This window comes from Azolla caroliniana, unplaced genomic scaffold (assembly GCF_043228905.1).
Source record: "Azolla caroliniana isolate FFs.n. ecotype wild unplaced genomic scaffold, voAzoCaro1.0.p SCAF_1, whole genome shotgun sequence".
In the NCBI taxonomy this organism is placed as follows: Eukaryota; Viridiplantae; Streptophyta; class Polypodiopsida; order Salviniales; family Salviniaceae; genus Azolla; species Azolla caroliniana.
Window position 1 is genome coordinate 31,569,267 of NW_028230436.1, and position 22,661 is coordinate 31,591,927.

At 41.7% G+C, this 22,661-nt stretch overlaps 2 protein-coding genes across 2 annotated transcripts; both read left to right on the top strand.

The window, feature by feature from the left end:
• The first annotated feature begins 7,497 nt into the window (after positions 1–7,497).
• LOC147869745 (membrane protein PM19L-like) lies at positions 7,498–9,032 on the top strand. Its single transcript, XM_087339571.1, has 4 exons — positions 7,498–7,690; positions 7,769–7,949; positions 8,413–8,458; positions 8,544–9,032. Exons 1-4 carry the CDS (start codon positions 7,570–7,572, stop codon positions 8,634–8,636), a joined length of 441 nt encoding a protein of 146 aa, XP_087195697.1. The 5' UTR covers positions 7,498–7,569; the 3' UTR covers positions 8,637–9,032.
• A 998-nt stretch (positions 9,033–10,030) lies between these two features.
• On the top strand, positions 10,031–19,192 carry LOC147869746 (importin beta-like SAD2). The gene is made up of 22 exons (XM_087332721.1): positions 10,031–10,247; positions 10,937–11,069; positions 11,160–11,241; positions 11,407–11,565; positions 13,015–13,177; positions 13,276–13,460; positions 13,543–13,716; positions 13,855–14,000; positions 14,093–14,216; positions 14,345–14,525; positions 14,645–14,804; positions 14,955–14,996; positions 15,085–15,203; positions 16,061–16,259; positions 16,408–16,539; positions 17,191–17,294; positions 17,378–17,557; positions 17,839–17,978; positions 18,085–18,233; positions 18,311–18,462; positions 18,556–18,676; positions 18,786–19,192. The coding sequence occupies exons 1-22, from the start codon at positions 10,158–10,160 to the stop codon at positions 18,935–18,937; spliced, it is 3,087 nt and encodes a 1,028-aa protein (XP_087188847.1). The 5' UTR covers positions 10,031–10,157; the 3' UTR covers positions 18,938–19,192.
• Positions 19,193–22,661: the final 3,469 nt, after the last annotated feature.

Below are 22,661 nucleotides of genomic sequence, written 5' to 3' on the forward strand. Positions count from 1 at the left end.
CGACCGGTTACGTATGAGCAAAGAACACAGGGACACGGCCCGTCAACGCAAAAAACACGAATGGACACAGAGACAAAGAGACACGAAAGTTTGTATATTAACGAATAACAAATACACAACAGAGCACACGAGCGGTTACAACCGAACAGGCCGGCGAACAGATGCCGATGCCTATTCGTCTACGCACGAAAGGGAAAAAGGATGGAGGTGTTGCCAGAAGCACACGGGCGTTCCTCGAAGCAGCGCGAGCCTCCCGAAAACCTGCAGAGAAGAGAGATGGAGAACAAATAGAGGAGAAGCGTTCGGTTACGGTCCGACAACACTTCGTCCTCCTCAATGCGCGATCCCCTTTTCCCCCGCGTCTCCCTCTCTTTTATAGCTTCAAGAAGGGAGTCGTCTCCCTCATTTACTTCCCACCTACCGAATCTAACTACCCAAGATACACCTATGTACCTAATTCTCTATTATATACATTAAGGGGCGCGCACGCATGAAGATCCAGTTCACGCGTGATATGCATCGTTTGCTCTAAGGGACGGTTTTCTTCACGACAGCGGGAGAGACAGAGAGAGCAGAACAAGAATAACTATTTGAAAAATTATCTCAACACTTTGTACATCGTATGTGTTCAACGAACACTTTTATACAAGTCCATACGGACTGACAAAAGTACGGTGTACTTCAATGCTCACTCGAGTGTACTTCAATGCTCACTCGAGTGTTTGACACTAACTACGAGAGTATTAACTCCCTAGTAGTCTAGCTGCTACTAGGCTTCCGGTTACTAATGGATCCAGCTAACCGGCTCCCCAGCTCACCGGGTGCTCACCGGCTCAGGCTTATTTAGCCGATTCGGCTCCAATTGAGCTTGCCGCTCAACACTCCCCCTCAAGCTCAACTTGAGGTCCGGTCGTAGTGTCAATGACTGTGGCAATCGGTCCTTCTGCCCGGCTCCTTCTGGCGTCACTCCGCCTTGCTCGCACTCCTCGTCCGGTCTGGTTCTGTTTGCCACGACCCCTCTTGTTCTGCGCACCTCGACCTCCCCGGTTGGCATGTCTGCTCAACAGGCCCAATTCAGCTCCCTCGCAGCTGTGACTTCGGCGCGTGACGGTTCGCCGATTCCTTCGTGTTGGCGTTGACTTTCGCTGCTTTCTAGTCCTCTTGGCCTTGAATTGATCCGGTCCTTCCGAATCTGTCTGTTGAACCGAATCGATTGTCTCTAATTCGTTCCAGCTCTTGTCCAAATCGGTCGCTCCCGATTCGTCTTCCGATTCGAGGCCCTTCACCACATCGGACCATGTCCGGGTCTTGGCCTTCTTCCTTCGGTCGGCTATGTCCTTCTTGACTCTGCTGCCTCAGCCGCTTGTTCTGACTTGTTCGGATGTGTCGACTTCCTTTGTCGACTCGGCTCCTTTCTTCTTCTTGTCTCTCCTTTCGTCGGTTCTTCCCTCACCGGCGCAATCGGCAGTCTCTTTGCCTTTGCCCGTTCCGGTGTCTTTGGTCGTTCTCCCCCTCAAGTGTGGCACGTCGAGCTACTGAACACCAAGCATTTCGGTGAACTGTTGCAACTTGTCCGATCTGAGTGGTTTGGTGAAGATGTCGGCAACTTGCCGATCCGTGTGAACATACCGAAGTTCGACCTCATCGCTCAGGACACGCTCATGCACGAAGTGATAGTGCACTTCTATGTGCTTTATGCGAGCATGGAATACAGGGTTCTTGGCGAGTTGCATGCTGCTTATGTTATCGCAATAGATCAGAATCGGGGTCGGTACCTCGATCCGTAGGTCTTGCAGTAGTCGCCGAAGCCAAATGGCTTCACAGGTGGCAATGGTAGCGCCCCGATACTCAGCCTCAATGCTCGACAGAGCAACTGTTGGCTGCTTTTTGCTGCTCCACGCAACAGTCGCGCTACCTAGGGAAAACATATAACCGAAGGTTGATCGGCAATCTGATGCATCGTCGGCCCAGTTGGCATCTGTGTAACCAACCAGCTCTTCGGTTATATCTCGCCAGTATAACAGTCCCCGGTCCTTCGTGCCGCTCACATACCGCAGTATTCGGTGCGCGCACTGAAGATGCTCTACGGTCAGCTTCTGCATGAATTGGCTAATCACACCGACTGGATAGCTAATGTCGGGTCGGGTGATGGTCAAATATATAAGGCTTCCAACAATTTGTCAGAACCGTATCTCATCGCAAGCCAGTCCGGAGTCGGGACGGAGCTTCTAGCTCCGGTCCAGGGGAGTAGAGATAGGCCGGCATTCTGTCATGCCAAACTTGTACAGCATATTCAACACATAGTGCCTTTGTGAGAGCAATATGTCGTCGGGGGTTCGGATCACCTCAATCCCAAGAAAATAATGAAGGTCCCCCAGGTCCTTCATCTCAAACGCATCCGACAACTAGGACTTGACTCGGTTGATTTCATCGAGTCCAGGTCCGGTGATGACCAGATCATCAACATACAACAAGACGCAAACCGAACCGTCCAGACCTTGCCGGATGAACAATGAAGAGTCGGACTTGGAGGCCACAAACCCCATCTTACGCAACCGATGCATGATCTTCACATTCCAAGCTCGGGGGTCTTGCTTCAGGCCATAAAGTGACTTCTTTAGCCGGCATACCGCTGACTTGTTCATCTCCATCTGGAAACTGGGGGGTTGTATCATAAAGAACTCTTCTTCAAGATCTCCTCGAAGAAATGCATTCTTCACATCTATCTGGTGAAGATGCCACCCCCTTGTTACAGCAACTGCCAACACCACACGAACTATCGTCATCTTCGCTATTGGAGCGAAGGTCTCGTCATAGTTGATTTCGTGGGTCTGTGTGTATCCCTTTGCCACTAACCGGGCTTTGTATTGGTTAACTAAATCGTCGGCGTTGTACTTTACCTTATACACCCACTTGCATCCGATCGGTTTACTGTGACAGGGAGGGTCAACCAGGTCCCATGTATCGTTGGCATCAAGTGCCCACATCTCTTCTTCCATAACGGCACGCCAATGTGCGTCCTTTGCCGCTTTTGCGTAGCTCTCCGGCTCACGCACTTCCGCCACCTTGGTCATGTACGCATAGTGATGCGCCATGTACTCATTGTACCCGTACTGCTTAACAAGTTCCTTCTGGCGGGTTGACCGGCGTAACCCACTGTTACCCGGTTTGAGGCCCTTCTTGGCCGGTTCGGTCTTTGATGCCGAAGAACCGTCATTTTCCTTTCCGGAGTCAGATCCGCTCCGATCCGACTCATCAATACCGGTTTCATAATCCGACATCTTCTTCTTCCCTTTCTCTTTGCACGTGAACCGTCTCCTCGGTTCCTTGCGCGGGGAGAGCACGACAGAGTCTTCATTACTCGTTGGTTCCTCATCCGACTAGTCGGATTGACCCAGTCTCTCGTTCGGCCCACTCAACCGAAACGATTCCGAACTCTCTTCTTGAGTCCTGGATTCATCATCTTCTATCTGGACCAGTTTTGGCTCACTAGCCTCATCCTCTAGTGTCGGGTCGGGGTCAGAAGTTGGAGTTGGTAAGGCATACCATGATGCCGTCTCATCAAACTCAACATTGCGGCTAACTCGGACCTGCTTTGTCCGGGGGTTATAACACTTATACCCCTTTTGCTCATGTGAGTAGTCGACGAGGATGCACTTCTCCGATTTTGCATCCAACTTCCTCTTCTACTCATCCAGCACATGCACATATGCTATGTTGCCGAAAATCCGAAGGTGTCTCAAATTCGGCTTGCGCCCGAAATACAGCTCATGCGTGGACACCTTGTCACCAATCCGGTTTTGGATGTAGACCGCTGTCCGAACCGCCTTCGCCCAGTAGAAATGGGGCATGCTCTTCTCTTCCAGCATTGCCCTTGCCGTGTCGACAAGCGACCGGTTCTTCCCGAGTTCGGCCACACCATTTTGCTCCGGTGTGTATCTACAGCTGAACTCTCTCCGAATTCCTGTTTGCTGCAGATAACTGTTGAATTGGCCGGAAAAGTATTCTTTTCCGCCATCTGACTGCAAGCACTTGATCTTCCTCTCCGATTCCCGTTCCACCATGCTCTGGAGGTTCCGGAAACAGTCGAAGACTTCGCTCTTCCGCTCAATGAGATAGATCCATGTGTGCCAACTATAGTCATCGATGAAGGAGACGAAGTATCGACTCCCGCCAAGACTCACGTTCTGTGTCGGTCCCCATACACCTGAATGAATAAGGTCGAGCTTGTTACGACTACGGTTTTGTTCGGCGGGGAATGGAAGCCTATGTTACTTCCCAAGTTGGCAGGCTTCACATACTTGGGCCTTCCGGCCACTAAACTTCGGCAAACCGAAAACAACTTGTTTCGTCTGTAGGTCTTGAAACCTTTGGTAATTGACGTGGTCGATTCGCTTGTGCCACAGGTCGATGTCCGATTCGACCTTCAGTCCTTTGGCGAACAAGGCAGTGCCGACATCATTGGTGTCAAGGATGAACATCCTCCCATCTCTACGCCCTTGCGCGATAATCTACCCCTCCTCCTCGATGAAGCACCCGAGGTGCGTAAACCGCACATGCATTCCCTGGTCGACGATCTGTCTGACCGACACCAGGTTCTTCGTGATAGTCGGAACATGTAATATGCTCATCAGCTTCCCCCTCTATCCGACGTGGCTTAGGGGAACTTCTCCGACATGCACGATTCGGTGAGGAGTGTCGTCTCCGGTTTCGACAACTCCTGGTTGTTCCGGTTTCTCCAAGAAGGAGAACCACTCTTTGTGGTTCGTCATGTGATTTGACGCACTGGAATCAACGTACCACACTTCCTCTGATTTGGATGTGGTCTTCTTCATCGAGTTAGCCTCATGTTTCATCACTAAGGTTGCCCCCTTACCGATCTTCCCGGTTCCGGATCCTCGCGATCCTTGTGCGTAGTGGGAGCTTTGTCGGTTCTCTCGACCGGTTTTGTCGGATCCAGATCTGTCTGAATCGGCGCACTTCTTCCAGCACTCGCTTTCTCTGTGGCCCTTTTTGCCACAGTTCCAGCATTCCGTGGCGGATTTGTCTTGTCGGCCTCCAGCTTCACCTTGACTCCCCCTGCTTATGGAAGTCCCGGAACTGCTGTCGGCACAGTCTTTTGTGTCGTCGGTCTTGCCCTTGTTGGTCGCCTCCATTGCGTGGCGACCCGCCTTGTCCACCACGCCCACGGGCCGATCCACCTCCGTGTATAGCATTCGGCTATCGGTGGGTGCACTTGTTGATGCACCGGCGTGTTTCTCCTCTACAAGGAGCATCGACTGTAAGTCGAAAAATGATAGCGTATTCTCCCTCGTACATATCGTTGTCCGAAAAGCTTAGAACTTAGATGCTAGACCCCCAAGACAAACCTGTATAATCTCGTCTTCCTCTACGTGACGTTGATAGAGGCAAGCGAGTCACAAATCTCTTTGATTCGGGTCGTGTAATCAGCCACAGACATGTCCTTCTGTCGGACATTGCTCAACTCCTGTCGGAGTTGCAGCTTCCGGGTTATAGTGCTTGCAGCGAACACCTTCTTCAAGTTTCCCCAAGCCTCTTTCGGCGTCTTGGCATCTCGGACGTGGCTCAACAGCTGGTCTCTAACACTAGACACAAAGCAGTACATCACTCTGCTTGCCGATTGTTCCCACACCGGGAAGTCCTTGTGTGCCGCATCAGGTGCTGTGTCGTTAGCTCCGTCGACATAGCTCCAGTAACCATGCCCAAGCAGGTACTGGTGCACCTTGTATGACCAAGATGCGTAGTTAGATCTGTCGAGCTTCTCCACAGGAAGCGAGCTAGCCATTCCTCAATCCATTGTTTTTTTTTTGTTCTTTACAAAGATTAGGTTTTCTTCTTGTGAAAGCGTATGTCAGCTGCAAAGGTTCTCAACCCTCGCGCTCTGATACCATGTAAAAACAAATAGCGTGCGAAAGCAATAAAAAACAGAAAACAAAGAACATGTTTAATGGAGAGCTTAACAGTACACGGGAGAGACAGAGAGAGCAGAACAAGAATAACTATTTGAAAAATTATCTCAACACTTTGTACATCGTATGTGTTCAGCGAACACTTTTATACAAGTCCATACAGACTAACAGAAGTACGGTGTACTTCAATGCTCACTCGAGCGTCTGACACTAACTACGAGAGTATTAACTCCCTAGTAGTCTAGTTGCTATTAGGCTTCCGGTTACTGATGGATCCGGCTGACCGGCTCCCCAGCTCACCGGCTCTTTTGCTCACCGGCTCAGGCTTATTTAGCCGATCCGGCTCCAATTGAGCTTGCCGCTCAACACTTTAAGCATCGAGCAGAAAGACCATTGCATAAATTTATCCAATTTCTTTTGAGAATTCCAATCATCAAGTCAAGGATAATATAAACCAACATCATCGTGGCTCATCCCCATAATCTACATTTTATGTCTCTCTTGGACATTAAAAATTTAGTTTACTAATCTCATAAAGATGTACGTAATGCCAATAGTTGAAAACACCAACAAATACACATATAATACATCTCGGTTTAATTCTTTGCTCTTTCCTTGTTCTGATCTTCATAGCCATGGATGATGAACACGTGGAATCTTTCATGTTGACTTCGAAACACTTTTTCCCTCATCTAGGTTGTGATGTGTTTTCTCACCATAACATGATTCATACACAAAAAATAGAAACTCACTTTTATGGGTCTTCAATTTCTTACATTTTCTTTTCCCTTTCTCCCTAGTTATGGATGATGGAATTGAGGTTTCTTTTATATTATACCGATCAAAAAACAATGACCTTTAGGGTGTCTATGGTCAAAATAGATTGTTATCATGACATTTCACACACATTGATGGCTAGTAGCATATTCACTTCCTCTCCCACCGCCCTCAAACTTTTTATAGTTTGTCTTATGGGTGGAAAGTTATTTTCTAGCATAACATATTGTGCTTTAACAAAAGTTGAAACAAAAGGATATACCCCAATGAGTTTTGAGGTTATTCAGGTGTACATAAGTCGCTTAAGAAAGTTTTTTGGATACCAACACTCACAAATGTTGGTGCTTTTCTAAAATTGGAAGTGTTTAACATCAAAATCACGAGATTTGAATGAGTAAAAGATCTCATTTGGAAAATATTATAGATCACAAATGTGAAGCAAATTATCGACTTGACGTTTTACGTCAAGTTATGTGATAAAACCATCGAAAGATATAAGTTATTCTTAATAAGGCATTAGTGAGATATATTACCGTGATAAACATTATCTTAAAGGTTACTTTTGTCTTGGAAAGATATTGTAAAGGAAGAATCTCAAGGTTTTATGATATTCTATATTTCCACAACAATCAATCAACTAGAAGAATTAACCTTAAAATTCCATGTTCTTCATTACACTCATCCTCACAATACATACCATAAAAGGAATCATTTGCAGTTCCTTCTTAAATACTCATTCTTATTCTCTTCCATATAATAGCTCATTCAACATGAAATTGCATACCTATCATCTCTCATTTGTATATTGATAATACTTTCCACTACATATTTGGAACGATATAAGTTAATTCCAAATTTTAGGATGGCATTAAGATGCTTGGATCGGGCAAACATTGGTCCACTTCTCCTATTGAACTTTGCATTGTATGTGATTGTGCTTTCAATTGCCGGGTGGGTAATGGATAGTGTGATGGAAGGCACGAGTAAGTGAGTGGGTTTTCAACTACAAGAGGAAGATGATGATGTAGAATTGTTTTGATGGAAGTTATTTTTTTCCCCAGATTTTTTTGGCAATGCAGCTACTTTGTACTTCTCCTTGTTTACTCTTATTGCTGGCGTGGTTGGTCTTGCATCTGTTTTCTCTGGCATCCATCTTACAAGGGATCAGAGAGAGGATTTGACAACCACATCAATTAGCTCTGCCGCTATGATTGCTTGGGCACTTCTATTAATTGCTTTTGGGTAACGTGACATTGCACAATTACCCTCTTTTCTTGCAACTAATGACAAATTTTGAGGAGATTCATGTTGATTTTGGATTAATTTTCACATTTTAATTCACTTACAAAGTTCATAACCGACATACAATTTTTATAACAATCTATGGAATTTTGTTAGTTGAAATAAAAAGAGAATTTCTGTAAAACCTTTTTGGCAATGCGATATAACTAATGCAAAGCCTACATTTTCAATTCTTTTGCCCTATTTGGAAAAAAAAAAACAATCGCCAAAATATACCCAATGAAGCTTACCAAACAATTTTTTACTTTTATTTATAGATTGGAATAGGGAACCAATGTGAGTAAATATTCTTCGTAGATTTTCATCTTGCTTTGAGGTTTCCCAGTAGTAATATAATGCCTTGCTAAAAATAAGTACAAGTGTGCGCATGTAAACACAAAAATAATATAATTAAATTTGGCAGGCTTGCTTGTAAGCAAATCTATATTGGACACGTAGGTACAACTTTGGTAAGTATGCTAAACTTGGTCTTTTAACAATGCTTGATTTGCATACATTGTTGTTTATATAGATGTTAACTTTTTATTTTCGCAGAAATTTATGGAGGGCTTTGTGATAATTCTGAGTGCAACACAAGGATATTATGTGTTACTTCTACACAACCATAATTTTGTATCAACCATATAACTGATTTGTCTATACCAAATCAACCGGAGCGTGCAAACTCTAAATTTTCCTAATCATTTGAAAACTTACTCGATCTTAAGCTATATTGTTATGTATTGTAATAGAAATTCTTTGATTCTTTATCTAATATTGTATTTCTCTTCTATATGTACAATATCATAAGTTATAACATTGATTAGAGTAAATTATTATCATTGAAATAGGTAGAGAGCCATTATCCTCTCATGATATGTAATATATATGATTAATTGAACAAATTTATGGGGTCATCCATAAATGATATAACCCACATACAATCCAATTTAAACATGTAACAACAATTAGTTTCTACATAATGTCATGATTTGACATATGTTGAGATATTGCTTAAAGGAAACTATACCGTATATTTTCCTCTCTCGGTGCTTATACAATCTATACAACATCAAATGTAAAGAAATAATTGTACTTTATGGAGCATGGCTAGTGAAAAAGCACTTTAAATTTAGGTTGATGCTTTAATGAAGATTTGCATGCCACATGTCACATTGTGCTTCATCTTTGGATGCATGGGTGGACCTCTATTTTTAGGAGACCTTCATATGAGATAAACCCTTTGAAAAGAATATTAATGCACAAATGCATCGACATACATCAACATTGTATATGGGAAAAAATGGGAATGGGTGTAACAAGATGCCATGTTGTTGTGCATGGTTGGTCATCTTATGATTGGGAAATCTTAGTGTGAGGTGGAAAACAACCAATATTCGATATGCAATGGGGAATTTTCAATATGAATGTAAAAAATGCCAAGTACATGTATGGGAATGAGAAGAGGGTGAATACTAGGTGCTCAGTCGTATTTATCAAGAAACCTCGATATGAGGTGGATACCCATAGAAAGATGTGAATATAACAAAATGTCATGTAGATCAACATCATCGAAGGAATAATGGAACATTGTGATTGCTAGACACATGGCAAAGTAGTATTGAAAAATGTCCATATAAAGTAAAGAACCCATAAGAAAAGAACATTAACATAACCAACGACCAATAGATAGGTGCATATAAGATGAGTGGCGGGGAACCTTGATGCCGGGTGAAATCATGTAAATGTATTTGAATGCATACATGACGATGAAGCGGGAGGGCAAAGCAACCCTACAAGCAATTGTTAAGATAACGTAACAAAATGTGTGATACGACCGATTGATTGGCACTTGATTTATTGAATATGTGAGCTATGCGTGCATGGATGAAGTCTATTATTAAGAAAGCAGTCGAGGGAGAGGGTTTATGGTATAATTTTATAAAATAAGATAGGGTTTAACGAAAAGCGTTAACCATAGTTAGGTTAACCACAAAACCCATCATTTTATTACATACATTGCATATTTATCATATTCTCATCGTCGCTGCGTTTGCGTTTTGCTGCGAGGTCGCCATAGCCAGAACTCTGGTTCCATCATTCTGATCGCATCGCTTTGCACAATCTTTATCGATCGTTTGATATTCTCTTCTTCCTGCATAAGAGTGTATGGATCTTCCTACCCTTGCTTCTGTTCTGCAGCTCGCTCTAAGCCCTAACCCCGAAGAGAGAAAGCTCGGCGAAACTCGACTCAGCCAGGTATGTTTCTTCTTCTTCTAAAATATCTATTCTTCTTCGATCTTCTTCTGCGCGATCACTTGAAAAAAATTGAGGTTGGCCTGTGGCTTCATCCTAAATATCTGTCCTTTTTCTAAATTTTTGTTTCAATATTATACATACGCGTTCACATGCCCTGGTAAAGTATTCAAATAGCTTATTTTTTTGGCCTCCTAGTGTGTGGATTTCCTTAGACTAATTCTACTATTGTTTTCTACCAGAAGCTAGTAAACCTTTATCTAAATATTTTGATTTTTTCAACAAAAAATTCAATCGTTGGAGACCTTTTTCGTAGGACATCTCAAAATTTCGAGATAGTTTGTCTAAGATTAACGGCAATTTTAGAACATTGCAAGTACAAATTACAATAAAGAACAAGTTTATTTTTGAATATTGCTGTCTCCAGTAGATCCCTATTTCTGAGACGATGTTTTCTTGATTTATAATTGGTGATATTTCACTAGCGAAAATTGTTGATGTCATAATTCAGAATATGCAGATAATCTTTCAGCAGTTAACAGTTTTTTGCATAGACTTTATGCAGAATTCTCATTCAAAGAACATACTAACTTGGATCACCTTTGAAGATATGAACGTTTTATACAACTCTTTGATAAATCATAGGGCATTTTATTATATCACTAAAGGCAATTAAATTGATATGTTTTCAGTGTCAGCATGCACCGGGTCATCTTGCGGGACTACTTCAAATTGTTGTCACCCCAAGCATAGATATATCAATTCGTCAAGTTGCTAGTATTGAGTTTAAGAATGCTGTTGGAAGGCATTGGTCAAATGATACACGTAAGGGATCTCAGTGTCAGGATTTTTATTTGTATATGCTAGCACTGAAGATGATGCACAGATTATTTGTTTCTTTTTTATTTGTTACAGTTGTGCAAATATCCCAGAGTGATAGAAGTGCTGTTCGTGATCATCTTCTCGAGGCTCTTGTGCATGCCCCTCCCATAATCAGGTATTGGGATGTCTTTTAGACATTATGGCGCACATTATTGATCCATGACAATTTATCGCAGAGACTTGTTGGTCTCAACATGTAGTTTTTTGCTACTAGATCATAATAAAAGCTTGTTTTGGACAAATTATGGAAAGAAAATAAATTTTGATGTTGAACATATAGGGTTCAGCTTGGGGATGGCTTGAAGACAATCGTAAATAATGACTATCCAGAGAAGTGGCCAACCCTGCTTCCTAGTGTAGATGCAAACCTCAAGTCACAAGATCAACAACGAATTTATGGAGCTCTATATGCGCTGAGAATTCTCACAAGAAAATACGAGTAAGTTCTACCCATGTTTTATTTTTTGTTCTCTCGTTTGATTGGTGGAACGTGATTTAGAATGATAAGTTTGAACATTTGAACCAAGAAAATTGACCGAGATTGTGTACCAAGATTTACCCTTACTTGCATGCATGCAACAGTATTTCCAATCAACATGCTTGTGGGCTAGGGTCTGTGGTAGATTGATAATGCATCGGTATTTTGTACCAAATTAAAATACAACATCCAGATTCTAGGCTATTACATGTATTGATGAAGGACAAATCTTCTATTTACGTTTTTCACATGTAGATGAAACATGAATTTCGTTGCATGAGATTTATATCAGTGGTTGGTTGAGGTCAAGTGTATATTAAAATTGTTCTTGAAGAATGGAGAAAATGATGCAAGGCATGGAAAGCAGTTAGGGGTTTTAGTATAGAATCTGCGAAAGAAGCTTATAATCCCCTTGATAAGAGTCGGGATTCATCATAAAAAATAGCTTGATTTGCTAAAAGTATTCCATTTGACACTAGCAATGGGCCCAGTTTGGTTTCTTGGCCTTGAAACCAAACCAAACCAAACCATTTATTCATAATAAAAACCAAACCAAATTGTATAAAATTTATGAAGCCATTTAAACTGAACCGTTTAGAGCCAAACCGTTTACGGAAATTTAGAACCAAACCAAACCGGTTTATCATAAATCAAAACCAAACCAAACCAAACCATTTTTGACAGATATTGATCATCATACTTATTACAAATTTGTGTGAGAAAATCATTATAAATTTGGTCATCATAAATAAAAAAGAGACTCTGCATACAATGCATATAAAATTTAATAAGTTAAAACTAGGGTTTAAAATTAAAAGTTGAAAGTTAGAGCTTGGAGTGAAAATTTAGGAGTATTTTTTAACCTATAAACCTTTAAACCGAACCACATAAACCGAAACCGAAACCGAAAAACCATGAAATTCAAAACCGAACCGAACCAAAACCAAACCGAACAATAAAATTTGAAACCAAACCAAACTGTTTATTTATCTTCGAACCAATAAGCCGTCAAGCCACGGTTTAACGGTTCAGTTCGGTTTGAGCCGAAACTGGGCCCATTGCTATTTGACACATTGTAAATGTTGAGACAAAAAGAATATTTTCATCCTTTGTCCTCAGACAGGGCAAATAAATAGTCTTTTTGATGACTCATGCAAAGTAGTCATCCTTAAAATTCTGTGAGTTGGGATTTGGGTGCGTTTTTTCCTCACAATATCCTATCCAAAGGATGATGATCCATGTTTGGGCTTTAGTCTCATAGTGTAATGAGTGTTTGCGACTATATAACAATCAAAGGGATGTAGAGTGAAGATTGGAGATCTCAGTGTATTTTTTTTCAGATATTAATCTGGTGCGTAACCAATTTCAACTACATAATGCATATTGGATGTCTGGTTATTACATTTGTAGGTTCAAGGACGTGGATGAGAGGATTCCAGTTTATCAGATAATTGATACTACATTCTCGACTTTACTTAGCATTTTGCAGCACCTATTGTCTATCCCAAATGCACCAATTGAGATTGCTGATTTGATCAAACTCTCATGCAAAACGTTTTGGTCATCAATATATGTATGCAAGTTATGTTGGACTGCTTGAAAGTAGTAGTTATTGTATACTTGGAGTTCAGAGGAAACCTTCAAATGTGTATCAATGTTTTTTGTGATCAGCTGGAGATTCCTAAACAGCTACATGATCCAAATGTATTTGGTGCTTGGATGGTTTGCTTTCACAACATTTTAGAGAGACCAGTACCACTAGAAGGTCAACCCAGTGACCCAGAACAGCGGAAAGGATGGGGGTGGTGGAAAGTCAAGAAGTGGACTATGCATATCATGAATCGATTATACCACAGGCCAGTAGTCTAATCATCTCCTCTGTTTACTGCGATAAATGTTTCTCCCATTCCTATTGGTGGTTCAATATACGCCCCGCAGGTTTGGAGATCCAAAGATGTCAAAGCCTGAAAACAAAGCTTTTGCTCTAATGTTCCAGAAGGATTTTTCTGCAAAGTTTTTGGAATGTCACTTAATGTTATTGAGTGTCATTCAGCATGGAGGATATTTGCCAGATCGGGTCATAAACCTTGCATTGCAGTATGTCAGCACAAGGTATGTTTCCATAGATTAATGTGCATTATCCAAATTTTGATACTATCCTACATTTTAATGGTGTCTTTTTGGTTTAGCATACTGGAAGATAATTAAAAGTATTGACTAAATTTAGCACTGGACTTCTTTGGTTTTCAGTATTTCAAAGTCAGTAACATATCAGTTATTAAAACCTCGTCTTGATGCTGTCCTATTTGAAATCATCTTTCCTCTCATGTGCTTCAATGATATCGATGATAAACTGTGGCGGGAAGATCCCCATGAATATGTCAGGAAAGGATATGGTGAGTCGTCTTAGCATCTGTGGTCAAACAAAAATCTGAAGTTATTTTGGCTGTTTGCTCTATCTGATGAATTTTCCACTGATTTATACCAGATATCATAGAGGATATGTACAGTCCACGGACAGCTGCAATAAACTTCATAAGTGAGCTGTTCAGGAAAAGAGGAAAGGAGAATCTTCAAAAGTTTTTGTCTTTCATAGTGGATGTATTTAGGAGGTAAACTTCTTAAATGCACTGCTTAATTTCATTGCACGATCCAAACAATTAAGTCTGTGGTTGTATATTGGAAATACAGAGTGAAGGTTATATCAGGGATAAAGTCGTCTAATTGTTGTTTATTGCAGATATGATGAAGCTCCAAATGGACAGAAGCCTTACAGACAGAAGGATGGAGCCCTTCTTGCAGTTGGTGCCTTGTGTGATAACCTTAAGCAAACAGAGCCATATAAGTCACAGTTAGAACAGATGCTCGTTCAGCATGTCTACCCTGAGTTCAACAGTCCTGTTGGCCATCTGAGGGCGAAAGTGTGTTTACCTTGACTTCCATAGCATACAAATGAAAATCTGTTACTTGTTTTTGTTTTAGATATTGTCCAACGGTTTCACATATCAAAACTTGACTTAATTGTTATTGTCAAGCACAGACAGCATGGGTTTCAGGCCAGTATGCAACCATTAACTTTTCTGATCAACGGAATTTTAGTGCTGCTATGCATAGTATTGTGGCTGCTTTGAGAGATCCAGAACTGCCAGTTAGAGTTGATTCAGTTGTTGCACTCAGGTCCTTCATCGAAGCTTGTGAAGGTACACTCTGCATTAGGCAGAAGGCAATGAGAAATGTAAATATGAACTTTTATTCATGATTATAAGCTGCAGAAAACTTGAACACTAATCTATCCCTATAGGTCTTTTTGGTCATGTTCGTGTAACGCTGTGTTCATGATTTTTTAGCAGATTTGAATGAGCTTCGACCACTCTTGCCTCAGCTCCTCGATGGTACAGTTTTTTTTATCCCTAATATTGGATCACAGTTCCTTCATTAAGTAAATTCAGATGTCAAGCTGATGAATTTGTGATAATACAGAGTTTTTCAAACTCATGAATGAGATTGAAAATGAAGACCTAGTCTTTACATTGGAGACAATTGTAGATAAATTTGGAGAAGAGATGGCACCTTATGCCTTTGGTCTTTGCCAAAATCTGGTATGTCTTCTGTTTCCAAAATGCACACAATTTTGCACTTCTATTACTACATGACAGTTTATTAATTGTTCAAGAAAGATCACTCACAGAAATCTTAGTTGTGTTGATCTTTCCTTTCCATGCAAATCCACGTGTAGTGTTTAAAGGTTTGATTTGAATTTCATATTCATTACAATGGTTTTTTGTTATCATATCCATACTCCATATCTAGAGCTACTTTAAACCGAAATCAGAGAGAAGAAAAAGAGGACACACCATTATCTTGTAATGATATCTTAGCATATATCTATATCGTTACCTTCTCAACACTGCCTTATTCCATTACCATTACGAGGCCTATCAAACTTGCATTAATTTTCATTCTTTCTCTCCATGTAAAAATACTTGCAAGTTTGGATATTTTCGCATTAGAAAGGAAATTCATCCTATTTTGGGGCTTTAGAGAATTACTATTATTGTAGATGTATACACCTTGTATGCTTATGGTTAAGAGGATTCTTATGGAGAGACAGATGTCTGTGGCACATGCCTTGTGAAGATATGTGAAGAGGAAATGTGTCATGTTCTTCAGTAATCAGTATTGTTCTTGCCGTATGCATGCTGAAATTTCTTTTATTTAGTAACGGATGCTTTATATTTCCTGAATCTCGACGCCATGCTGTTTTATTGCTCTCAACATTGCAAACTTATAATGTCCTTACTAGTAGCATAAATGTCATTAAGACAATGCTTCTAATGTCCTCATATATAATATAAACTGTGGATAAATGGGAGTTGATGCTGTGTTTGAATGAGAAAATCTGGTACTCTTTGGTTTCCAAGTTTAAATCATAAACACATCTAATTGGTGTGTATAGGCTGCAGCCTTTTGGAGGTGCATACACTCTTCTGAGGGAGAAGAGGAAGAAGATGATTCTGGAGCATTAGCGGCTGTCGGTTGCTTACGAGCAATTAGTACCATTCTTGAGTCAGTCAGCAGGCTTCCGGAACTGTTTCTTCAAGTGGAACCCATATTGCTTCCTATCTTGCAGCATATGCTAACAACAGAAGGGCAGGGTAGGTTGAAAATACTGTTAATATTGAAGAGGGTGTTTGTTCTTCACTATTTGGGTTGATCATTTGCTCAGATATATCTTTGAAGAGCCTTTTGGTTATTGTCATATACTTAACTATCACTTAATTTGTGAATTGATCATTTGCTCAGATATCTTTGAAGAGCTTTTGGAGATAGTGTCATACTTAACTTACTTCACACCAACTATATCACTGAATCTGTGGAGCCTATGGCCACTCATGGTTTCAGCCTTGGATGAATGGGCCATTGATTACTTTGAAAGTAAGTTTACAGTCCTGACATCACTATTAGTCCTTAAATCGAATCATATCTTTAAATAAGGAAATGCAAAGATAGCCCTTAACTATGATGACCTATATGTATGTATCTTCTATTTTCAAATGTCGATTCTGCTCATAAGTCAGGGTATCATTATTTCGTGAAATTCACAAATTAATGACACTAAATAGTTTCTATAATAAGAGTTAATAGTACAAGTTCCAGCTCTTTTTTGAGAACTCTTAGATTAATTACATTAATAATTGCCATATACATTCAGTAAGGTAGCTTTCCTGTAATGTAAGAATCAAAGTTAAATTTACAGTATTTTGTTGTAGTTGGAAGTTACAGCATTTTGTTTTGAGAAACTAGAGATTATAGTTGATGTTATCATACTGCACATTCCGAAATAATGTTATACAAATTACACTGGATTCCAGCAAAAAATAAGATGATGTTTTTGTAGCACTTTTGATAGTCATTTGTAGATCGTAGCTTCTTTTCTCTTTTTGAGTTTTAGAATCATATTAATATCCATGCAAGGCCATGCTTGCTGGTATCAGGAACTGCTTGTTTGGACTGAGAAATCTAATTTATACATCTGTGTCCGTATAGGATACAAAGTGTAATATTTGTTTTTTATTTATGCTTCAGATATTCTGGTTCCATTAGACAACTATATATCCAGAAGCACTGAACATTTCCTTTCCTGCAAAGAGCCAGACTTTCAGCAGAGCTTGTTTAAATTGATCTCCCGGGTAACCAAGAATTCATTTTCTATGATATTGATTGTCTCTATAGTATATTCTACTTGACCTTTGTAATTTTTTACTTCTTTAAGGTGTTTGCTGATCCTAACTTTGAAGATGGTGACATAGAACCTGCACCCAAGCTTATTGAGGCAGTTCTTCAGAATTGCAAGGGTCGAGTGGATGAATGGATTGAACCTTACCTGAGAATTACCATTGATAGACTGCGGAGGACCCAAAAAAATTATTTGAAAGATTTATTAATTGCAGTGGTAGGTTTTCTTACACTATTGAAAGATTTTAATGCAGTGAAATCTATATGTTGAAATTATTATACGTCTGTGGATAGCATTGTGTATCATACTCGGTTGTCTTTGCTGTTTGGTGAGTGATAGCATAATGATGCATTTTGACTATTGTGAGTGTATAGTACGGTAGTGTATTTTAGATTAAGGTGAGTGGATGTCAATGGCATAATGGTGTATTCTGACTATTGTGAGTGGATAAAATTATGATATATCATACTCTGCTGTTGCCTGTGGCTATATTGTAGGTAGCAAATGCGCTTTATTACAACACAGCACTAACGTTAAACATTCTTAAGAAAATGGGGGTCATGTCTGAGATCTTTCAAGCATGGCTTAGCCTTCTCTATGAGACGAAGAAAAGCGGTCAGCCTGTTCACTTTAGAAGGTGTTCTCTTTATTTGACTTTACATGATATTTAATTGGCAGGGATGCACTACTATATTTCTTGTATTATTAATTTTCTTCTGCTGATGATCATAATATTGCTGTAGAGAACATGACAAGAAGGTGTGCATTTTGGGTCTGGTTTCGCTGTTACCATTGCAAGCAGAGCTTCTGCCTCAGGAATTACAGTCAGGCCTTGACCAGGTCTTTAAAGCCGTGCTTAAGTTGCTTGTTGCATATAAGCAGCAATTGGAAGGTATACTTGAAGGTACAAATTTGAAGGAGTTAAGAGATATTCTTATGCGTCTGAAATTTCTTGTTTTATACTTCTAGAGTCTGCTAAGAGGGTTGATGAGGTAGAAGATAATGGCGAACTTGAAGGCTTAGACTCTGATGAGGATGATGACTGGGAGAAAGAATTAGAAGATGATGATGAGGATGGTGATGAAGTGGATTCTAGGAAATTCCAAAAGCTGGCTGCACAGGTCTGTTTAACACACATTCTCATGATTTTCTTTGTCTCAAATTCCAAATATTATGCAATTCTCAGTTGGTGGTTCCTTGTTGTGAGAAATCAGGCTAGTGCATTCCATAGGGAAGACGATGATGATAGTGATGACGATTTTACCGATGATGAAGAGTGCCATGCTCCCATTGACATTGTGGATCCATTCATTCTTTTTGCTGATATAGTTAAAGGTAAGAGTGCTGTTTCTTTGATGCGTGTGGTTCAATTGCATATATGAAGTCTCAAGGTTTGGGTAAAAAAATGCAAGCAATTCATGGAATCCTTCTTTTTCTGGTATAGGTATATCGACTGTTGATCCCATGCGATTCCAAGCGTTGACACATAATTTGGACTTCCAGCATCAAGCTATGGCACATGGACTTTCCCAACATGCTGAAGAGAGAAGAAAAACTCTTGAGAAAGAGCTGGCTGAGAAAGGCACCCAACACTAATAAAATACCCGTTGGGAGAAGCAATATGGAAACCCAGTCAGTTAGCAAACTTCACGATTAAATGTATTAGCATTCTTTTATTTGCATTCATTTATTGAATGAGATGTGTCATTTCCTAGGGTTTTTGGTTCATATACCCTTACGAAAGAAATTTTGTAGTAGTTGGCGGCTTTTGAGTTTGAAAATGGTGGTGGTGACTCGGTGAGATCCACCACTTATTTTTCTTGAGTTGTATTTCTTAAACTGGTTTGTGCTATTTGTGTTGGAGACAAAGTCGTCTGTGCGGAAGATCAAGAAGCATTCGATTGCTGTTGAGTACCTGCGTATGACAGTTTCTATGTCGTTGCACAGAGAGAGAGAGAGAGAGAGAGAGAGAGGCACAAAAAAACTTTCTTATTCCACAAAGCAATAATACAACACCCAACCTTACAAAAAGGTTACAAGGTCAATATATATAGTGACCGACTTAGGGCAACTACCCTTTATGCTAATTACATAAATGGCCAAAACGGGATAGTGTGAATACGTCCATTATACACATGTATTCGACACTCCCCCGTAATGGGCGTATACATGGGTTATTTAAGATTACAGGTATAGACTTAGGTTCTCGGGCATATCAGCTTTGTTCGAGTCGGCAGGGTCCGAAAGCAGAAGACCGAACTGGTCGGGTCGGAACAGTTGAAGCCGATCATTAAGGAACTGATGTCGGTTGTCGGGAACCATCCTGCTCTGTGTCCGGCTCTAACCGGACTGGTTTGTCGTTACGCCCATCTGATGCCGAAGAGACCGAAAGCGGTCTGCCGAAAGACACTTGGTCATTCCATCTGCGACATTGTCGGTTGTGGATATTTTCTCTAGACCGATTTTCCCTGAAATGACGCAGTCCCGAACGAAGTGATATCGAACGTCGATATGTTTGGAGGCGTTGTGGTGAACCGGATTTTTCGACAAGGCAACAGCACCTTGACTGTCGCTGTAGACAACTGGAGCCGAGTCATGGTCGACTTGTCGAAACGTGTGCGCCAGCCGACTGAGCCACAAAGCTTCTTTTGCTGCGTCGGACGCAGCTACATATTCTGCTTCGGTCGTTGAGGTCGCTGTGCACTCCTGAAGTTTCGACTTCCACGAGATTGCCCCATTGCCGAATTTGAAGCAGTATCCGGTTGTTGATTTTCTACCATAGCGAGCCAATCGGAGAAGATCGAGAAGACCCGATCTTTGGTGCGAATTGAATAAGCCCACACCTTTCGAGTCGAATCGTCAATAAAAGTGACGAAGTAAGAGGCACCGCCTAGAGACTGATGCGGCATTGGGCCACAGACGTCCGAGTGGACCAAATCGAGAGGTCTCGTTTCTCTTGGTGCTGATGTCGGGTGTGATGCGGCTGCTTGTTTGCCATACTGGCAATGCTCGCAAAATTGATGGTCGGAGAAGGAGAGTTTGGGGATGTATCCGGCTCTAGATAGGTGCGTGATGCCGGCCTTGCTGAGGTGTCCTAATCTTCGGTGCCATAGTGATGACACAGGAATATCCACCAAAAACAGGTTACCCTCTCTGAGCGTAACATGTAACGGATACAGGGAGTGTATCTTGGGTCCTCTAGCAAGCAGGAGGTTCCCCCTGTGGAGTGTCCACCCTCCCGAAGAAAAACCGGCACGAATGCCGTCTTCATCTAGTTGTCCGACTGAGATCAATGGCCTTGAGAGCTCGGGTACATGTCGGACATTGTGGAGTACAAGTGTAGAGCCACCTGCAAGGTTGAGCTCTACTGTGCCGATTCCGATAATGTCACAGTGTTGTGAGTTGCCGACTCGAACTGAGTCGGAGTGACGGATCGTATATTGCCGGAATTGGGATCGATGAGGAGTCACGTGAAATGACGCGCCCGAATCTAAGAGCCATGTGCTCGATTCTTCAGTCGTGAGTAGAACTTCTGATCCGACTGGATTTTCGATTGATAGTATATTCGGGTCGTCCGGTAGTACATCAGCTGAGAAGCTGACGTAATTGATCTCCTCATGCCGGCCACTCTTCTTGTTGTTCTTGTTCTTGAGTGCGCGGCAGTCTGCTTTGATGTGTTCGGGTTTCTTGCAATAGTTGCAGATTCGGTTATCCCGTGACTGGCTCCGTCTTCGCTGATTGTTCGGCGGTCGTGAGGAATCTCTTCCTCGTATGTTCGATCGGTCTGTCGAACCTTGTACTACGTAAGCGTCATCTGTTGAGTCTTTGGCGAAAGACTTTCTCCGAGCTGCTTCGGTCAGGATTGCGCTCGTGACTTCGGAGTATTTAACAGCCGTGGTTGACGCGTTGCACACGGTTGTGACGAAAGTTTCCCATGATGAGGGAAGGCTGCTCATGAGTATCATTGCTCTGAGTTCATCCTCGATTGCCGTCCCCTGTGACGAGATTTGGGAGCTTATGCTTTCGTACTCATTGAGGTGTGCTTGAACCGAATCGGATTCTTTCATCCGCAAGTTGTAGAGGCGCCGGATTAGAAACATCTTCGTTGCGGCGACCTTCTTTTCGTAAGTGTCCGACAGTGTTTTCCACAGTTCGAATGCTGTCGTACACGATTGCACCGTAAAGTATACCGATTCCGATAGGTGCATCCGAATCGTGGCGCGGACAATTCTGTCCAGCTTCTGCCACTCAATTGGTTTGTATCCTTCTGGAGGTTCTTCATTTTCGATGGGATCGATTTGCCCCTTGACTATGAGATAGTCCTGCATTTGCTCCTTCCAGAAGTTGAAGTTCGATCCATCGAACTTTCGTAGACTCATTTCTGACGAGCCGGATGTTGATGCCATCAAATTTGGTTTCGGTTAACGAAGCTCGGTTCGGAGTTGACTACGAACCTTGTTGGAGTGCAGCCGGTTGGCTCACCCGATATCGTTCTAGTCGGATTTGAACCTGAGTCGGTTCGGCTTCGAATATATGTATTGTTGAACTTGCTCGAATTGACTCCGGTAACTTGAGGGACAGAACCGACTGGTCTTCCCGAATGGTTCCGAGTCGAAGTGAGCCCGGTTTGCTTCGGATATATATACCGAATACCGATTATTGAAACCGATTATCTGGACCGATTCGGCTTCGGGTGACTGCAGCGACGAGAGAGATGGATCCAACTGATCCTCTCGAATGTCGATCAGCCGGATGAAGCACGAATTTGGGGTTGTTGTCTTGAGACCGATCTGCACCGAGTGGTTACAACGAGCGGCGTTTGATTACCTCTTCGGATGCCGTTTAACCGGGTGGAGCACGATCGTGTCAATGTTGCACAAGGGGATTTCACCTCGAGCGGTTACGATCACAAGGAACGGAGTACGACCTGCTGGCTTACTCCAAACAAAGATGATCTAACGCGATGAGATGCAGGCCTCGTTTTTCTTCTTCTTCTCTCTTCTTCGAATGACGCAGGAAACCGAATGCTGAGACGACGGCCGACAGCGGATTGAAGGACCGACTACTGTGAATGCTCTGATACCAGATGTTGGAGACAAAGTCGTCTGTGCGGAAGATCAAGAAGCATTCGATTGCTGTTGAGTACCTGCGTATGACAGTTTCTATGTCGTTGCACAGAGAGAGAGAGAGAGAGAGAGAGAGAGGCACAAAAAAACTTTCTTATTCCACAAAGCAATAATACAACACCCAACCTTACAAAAAGGTTACAAGGTCAATATATATAGTGACCGACTTAGGGCAACTACCCTTTATGCTAATT